This window comes from Monoraphidium neglectum, assembly GCF_000611645.1.
Source record: "Monoraphidium neglectum strain SAG 48.87 unplaced genomic scaffold scaffold03458, whole genome shotgun sequence".
Lineage (NCBI taxonomy): Eukaryota > Viridiplantae > Chlorophyta > Chlorophyceae > Sphaeropleales > Selenastraceae > Monoraphidium > Monoraphidium neglectum.
The window spans coordinates 1-6,360 of record NW_014010171.1 but is presented as its reverse complement, the minus strand read 5'-3'; the positions used below and the strand labels follow the sequence as shown (position 1 = coordinate 6,360).

The window sequence follows — 6,360 nt, the reverse complement described above, 5'->3', positions numbered from 1 at the left end:
GCAACCGCGGCGGCGGCGCGGCGGCGCCGCGCCTGCTGGTGGTCGCGCGGGCGCGGGGCTGCAAGGGGGGCTCACCCTATGCACGTCGGCCAAATGCAGCTCGAGCTCGGCCATCGAAATCGTGGTGCCGGCGTCTGCGCCGTCCACCGCTGATATCGCCTGCTGCACCGCGCGCGCCACCTGGGCGCGCGTCCGGTACTCGGGCCCCGCGTCGTCGCCGCTGCCGTCGCTGGCGGCGTCGCCGCCGTCGCTGGCGGCGCTTGGGGTGCTGGGCTGGGCGGGCGGGGCCGGGCCGGGCGGAGGCGCCGCAGCAGCGGCGGCGTCCTGTGAAACGTCCAGGGATCTGATATGGGAGGCCAGCTCCTCTGCCTGCAGCTCGCCATCGTGGTTGATGTCCACGAGGTCGAAGTAGCGGGCGGTGGGGGACGCAGAAGCGCCCGCCGCGCCGTCCGCACTCGCCGGGCGCGGGGACAGCAGCAGCACGAGCAGCGCCGCTAGCGCGCTGCTGCGCAGCATGGCCGGCGTCACGGCGTCTTGCTGCTCGCAGCTGCTACTGAGTTCGCTTTGCTCGTGTTCTTCAGGACGCCCTGGGCTACGACCTGGCTCGGTGCCAGTCGTGTTTATCATAAAACATGGTGCATATCGATCAGCCAGATGAGAGTTTCGGAGAGTGCTGAAAGGATTCGTAATTTTACACAACATAGTGATGGGCGTGGTGGACCCAGCTGCACCCAAGACCAAAATCGACCGTTGCGGTGGCAGCGACACCTGGTCCGCCGATCGCCTTCAGTGCAAACACTGTTATAGGTGGGCATAGGATGATAATGAGGCAAAATGTTGTTTATGGGCGATCAGTGTGGGTGCTCAGGTACGGTATCAGGCCGCAAAAAACAGGTGTAGCAGCCGCTTGCTTGCAACAATTGCGGGATGACCAATTGACCAACGCCACGCGGCACAGGTGCACACCGGTCGCCACATAAGAATTGCATTGGGATAGAGCTGCCTGCTTTTAACCAAGCACCGGACCTGATCACAGCTGCCGTGCCTGCGCCGCAGCCGTTTTGCCACACCCAAACCTGGTCAAATCTGGGCAGCCCCGGCGTGCCACACGCGGCCGTACGGTTTCAGCACCTCATCAAGTTGCCTTTCGTTTTGTGGGATCAGCTGCTCCCTAGGTCCCCGGCCATGCAGCACGGGACAAAGCGAAGCCTTTGCGCAGCCTTTTACCAACTCTAGGATGCTGCAGCGCTTGGGATGGTCTAGATCTGTGCCCCTGCCCCACACATGAAAATATGTCAGCAGCCGGAGCACCTTTCCTGCTGTGGTCTGCCCCGCAACGTGATCGGCAGGCGGCGCGCTGAGCTGGCGCTGAGCGAGCTACGGACTGGTCTCCAGTGGGCCATTGGCGTCGCGCATGTGTGGTATTGAGTCAGACGGGGCCGCGGACAGATTTTAGCAGACACCTTGTCCACAGAGTGACGCACTGTCGTGACAAGGCATTGTTACGGATCACGCGGGCCCCTGCATGGGGAGCGAGCCACCATCCTACCGGATTGATCACCCCCCGATCAGCAGGTCAAGGTAACAAAGCAGAGGCCATAGGCCCTCTCTAATGGTACTGGACCAGCAGCCTACAGTACCATTATATGATGTGAATCATGCACAGCATTATCTCACATAACAGTCTCAGCTCACCCGCTCTACATGGTAACACCTGCAACAGTAGCCTTCGAACAGCAGTTGCGCCCGCCGATGCTGGTCCCAGGTGCGCGGCAGACCGAGATCGCACGCCAAGGCTCAGGTGTCGCAAGAGCAACAGTGACGAGGTGCAATTGACAGTTGAAAGTGTATCTTACTCTTGCCGTGAAGTCCCACATCCCTTTCGTCGCGGTGCATGACCCTCGCGAGCACAGTGCGCGTGATCCATTTTTCGCGGTGCCAAGTCAAGGCGCTGTCAGCTCATTGCAATCTTCATGCGCATCAAGATGGCCTGCACGGCTGCACAGCAATCAGCATCGTGCTGGCTGGCGTAGGACCGCATGTTGCACACTGGGCCGCCCGATGACTGGCAAGCGGCCATGGATGCAGCACTTGGCTCGGTGCTCCCCTTATCGCGACGGCAACAGGTAGTGCCGCGTCCAGCAAAACGGAAGCACAGCGACGGCACTGCGGGGCGCGTGCGACAGGGTGGCACCGACCCTCGCTGCCCAGCGAGTGAGTCAGCATCGGAGAAGTCGCCGCCGCCCCCACCGCTGCCGCCACCGCTGCTGACACTGCGGCCGCCGAAGCAGCAACAGCCAAAGCAGCAGCAGCAGCAGCAGCAGCAGCAGCAGCAGCAGCAGCAGCAGCAGCAGCAGCAGCAGCAGCAGCAGCAGCAGCAGCAGCAGCAGCAGCAGCAGCAGAGTAAGAAGAAGCAAAAGCAAAAGCAGCAGCAGAAGCAGCAGCAAAAGCACAAGAAGAAGCAGAAGCAGCAAGCTGCCGTGGCCGGGCATGGCTATTGCGGCATATCCAGGGACGCATGCCGGATACCGCCCGACGCCCCAGCAGCGGCGCCTGTCCATGATGCCCCGCGGCGCGCCGGCTGCGGCGGCTCCTTGGGCGGCGCGCAGCGGGGCGACACGCATGAGCGCAAGCGTAGGCGAGGGCTGCTGCGGTTTGCGTGCAGAAGCAACAGCGACCCCAGCCCTTCACCAGGCGAGGCGACTCCTGATGACTATATGGACGAGGAGGAGGAGGAGGAGGAGGATGTGGACTATGCACGCCTGGACTCAGCTCGCGCAGCAAAGCGGCGCAGGCCGACAGGCGCGCACAGTCTGGGCGTCCCCGACCGCGGCGACGGGTCGGGCCGGCGGCAGCGAGGAAGCGCCATCAAGTCAGGTGGGAATGGGGGGGCGGCGAGACGCCGCGCGGTCGGCTCGTTGGTCTCTAACGGCAGCCAGAGGCCCTTGCGCTCTCCTTCAAAGGCACAACAGCGAGCAAACGCATGAGCGGCATGTGCTGTGATCGTCATTCGCCCTCTAACCTGCAGCCCGCTTGTGAGGCATGCCCTCCCCTTGCATCCGCAGCCTGCGCGACATGCACGCACTAAACGCAATCGTCATCCCTTGTTTTGGAACCCTCCCCTCACGCTCGCAGGGCCGCGTGTCGGTGGCGGCGTCAGCGCGGGTGTCTTTGGTGGTGGCAGTATCGCCAGCCGCGGCAATGCAGCAGATGGGCCAGTTGACGTTCTGCTAGTGCAGCACCAGCACCAGCACCAGCACCAGCACCAGCACCAGCACCAGCACCAGCACCAGCGGCGGCAGCAGCAGCAGCAGCAGCAGCAGCAGCAGCAGCAGCGGCGGCACCAGCAGCAGCGGCGGCAGCAGCAGCAGCAGCAGCAGCAGCAGCAGCAGCAGCAGCAGCAGCAGCAGCAGCAGGAGGAGCCGGGGCCCTGGTTTTCTTTGAGGTCATCAAGCAACCCGCCCCTCAGGATTCCCGATTCGTTCGGCACCAAAAGCTGCCTCAACCTTCCAATGCACGCCGTCAGGAACCTCGCGCCGCCCGCACCCGCCGCCGCGCCTGCCGCCCCCGAGCAGCCGCCTGCCGTTCGCGCCCTCCGGCTGGTGGCGGCGCCCGGTGACGCTGCGGCGGCGGGCGCGCTCGCCTCCCTCTGCCGGACCCTAGGCGGGCCGATGGAGCAAGGGTGTTCAGCGGTGGTGCACAAGAACAAGGCGGGCTGGGAGTGCAAAGTCAAGCTCGGTGTCGGCACGTGCCTCGCCAGGGCGCACATTGCCCTGCGGGACCAGGGGTACGGCCGGGATGCGGTCCGCTGGGGCCGCGGCGGCGCGGCGGGCGGGCTGCTGGAATTTGCCATCGCGAGCGGCGGGCCTGAGGACAGCCCGGCGGCGCGGGCGGGCGCCATGGCGGCGCCCGGAGCCGCGGCCGCCGCGGCCGCGCCGGCAGCGGGGCGCGGCCGCACGTCGTCTTGTGGCGGCGGTGCAGCCAGGGGTATGGGTCGGTTGGCACCGGCCGCGGCCGCGCTGCAGAAGGGCCAAGTCCGGCGCCACGTGCCGGCGCCGGCGCCTGCAAGGCCGTCTCCGCCGCCGCCGCCACCAATGCAGCAGCCGCAGCAGCAGCAGCAGCAGCAGCAGCAGCAGCAGCAGCAGCAGCAGCAGCAGCAGCAGCAGCAGCAGCAGCAGCAGCAGCAGCAGCAGCAGCAGCAGCGACAGCAGCGACACAAGCAGCCGCAGCAGCACAAGCAGCAGCAGCTGCAGCAGCAGCAGCAGCAGGAGCAGCAGCAACACAAGCAGCCGCAGCAGCAGCCGCAGCAGCAGCAGCAGCAGCAGCAGCAGCAGCAGCAGCACAAGCAGCAGCAGCCCAAGCAGCAGCTTCACAAGGGCAAGCACAAGGACAAGCAGAGGGAGAAGCAGAAGAGGAAATGGAAGGACAAGGGAAAGGACCAGCAGAAGGCGAAGAAGCGTCAGGGGGATCTGTCTCACTTAGATGAAGGGGGGCCAGCTAAGATGAGGCGGGTGCACGCCCCGCCTGGCAGCCAGCCGGCCACGGCTATCGGCGGTGCGACCGAGGGGGGCCGCAGCACCGGCGGCTGTGCAGGTGGCGCTGGAGCGGAAGACTTGCCAGGCCAAGTAGGGCGTGCTGGCACCACATGCAAGAGCGGGATTGGCTTGGGTGGGCCGCAGCTGGACCGGCGCGTGCTACCACAGCAGCAGCAGCAGCAGCAGCAGCAGCAGCAGCAGCAGCAGCAGCAGCAGCAGCAGCAGCAGCAGCAGCAGCAGCAGCAGCGGCAGGCGCAGGAGCGGCCGCAGGCAAGCGCTCCGCAGCAGCGCTTCTGCGCCCCTGTCACGCTGCGCCGGGGCGACCGTTCCACTGCCAGCGCACCGCCACCGGCCCGCGGCGCCCGCTCTGGTGAGTGAGGCATCACGGGCCGCGGGTAGATGAGCTGAGGTCATCCCTCACTACTAGCAACCGAGTGAGCACACACGCATGCCCGGCCATCTGTCCCAGGAGCCTTGCTTGCTAGCCATCCAGATAGAGCCTCCCTCCCCCCATCTACTCATGCAAACGTCAAAATCTCCTGGGACAGGCGTCCAATTTAGCAATGCCGACGCCGCTGATGAGGGCGCGGACGTCAGCGCCGGCGGCAGCCACGCCCGCGCTGCGCATGTGGAGCGGGTGGCGGTGGCGCAGGGGCCGCGGTTGGCGCCCGCAGTGGCTTCGCAAGCAGCGCCTGCGAGGCCGTCCACGCTGCCACCACCACCGATGCAGCAGCAGCAGCAGCAGCAGCAGCAGCAGCAGCAGCAGCAGCAGCAGCAGCAGCAGCAGCAGCAGCAGCAGCAGCAGCAGCAGGAGCAGCAGCATAAGCACAAGCTGAAGCATAAGCTGAAACACGAGCTCGAGCACAAGCAAGAGCAGAAGAGAAAGCAGAAGGGGAAGGAGGAGGAGCGGGAGCGGGAGCGGGAGCGGGAGCGGGAGCGGGAGCGGGAGCAGGGGGACGCGCAGGATGAGGAGTGGGATGAGGAGGACGAGGAGGAGAAGGACACGCAGAATGAGGAGAAGCGCGATCGGGATATGTCCGACATGGTTAAAGAGGTGCGAGCTAAGATGCTGCGCGCGGCCCCCCTGCTTGGCAGTGGCTTGGCTGCAGCGGAAAGCATTGCGACTGAGGGGGCGCGCGGCGGCGGCGGTGCCGGTGGCGCTGGAGCAGATAGCTTGCCAGACCAACCAGGGCCTGCTGGCACCGCATGCAAGAGCGGACTTGGCCTGGGCGGGTCGCAGCTGGGCCTCCACAAGCAGCCGCCGTCGCCGCCGCCGCTTCAGCAGCAGCAGCAGCAGCAGCAGCAGCAGCAGCGGGAGCAGGAGCAGCGGCAGTGGCGGCGGCGGCCGTGGCCATCCGGTGCCCCTGTGTTGGTCACTGAGGAGGAGGTCATGTCGTGCAGCCTGCTGCGCCTGCCAAGCACCACAACGGGCCTGGCTGGGGCCAGCAGGCGTGAGCCCGGCCGCAAAGCCGGCGATTCTGGTGCCACCACCAAGGGCACTGTGGGCACCACCAAGGGCAAGGGCACTGTGCTGGCACCTGGCTATGCCTGCGAGCGGCAGCGCGCCGCCGGCACTGGGGGCCAGGAGGCCGGCGCTGACGAGCTGCGCAGGGCCAGCAAGAGCCCCAGCGGCGGTGGCAGCAGTGGCTGTGAGGAGGGCGGGCGCAGCGCCGGCGCCAGCGCAGGGCAAGGAGGACAGGCGGTGATGGCCGTTATCGGCGGCAGCAAGGCCAGCGGGCGCGAGGGCGGCCCCTGCGCGGCTCGCGCCAGCCCGCCGGGCGCCGGCGCAGGCGGCGCGGCCGCCGCGCCGCGCGGCGTCGAGGGC

At 66.7% G+C, this 6,360-nt stretch overlaps 2 protein-coding genes across 2 annotated transcripts; one reads left to right on the top strand and one right to left on the bottom strand.

Annotated features, from left to right (window-relative positions):
* Window positions 1–75: 75 nt before the first annotated feature.
* Window positions 76–516, bottom strand: MNEG_12823 (hypothetical protein; the record flags this gene model as incomplete). The annotated part of the gene is made up of 1 exon (XM_014038706.1): window positions 76–516. A coding segment is annotated over one exon (441 nt), but the record flags the coding sequence as incomplete, so codon positions are not given.
* Window positions 517–2,078: 1,562 nt separating this feature from the next.
* Window positions 2,079–5,990, top strand: MNEG_12822 (hypothetical protein; the record flags this gene model as incomplete). The annotated part of the gene is made up of 4 exons (XM_014038705.1): window positions 2,079–2,877; window positions 3,136–4,905; window positions 5,084–5,589; window positions 5,937–5,990. 4 exons carry the CDS (start codon window positions 2,079–2,081, stop codon window positions 5,988–5,990), a joined length of 3,129 nt encoding a protein of 1,042 aa, XP_013894159.1.
* Window positions 5,991–6,360: the final 370 nt, after the last annotated feature.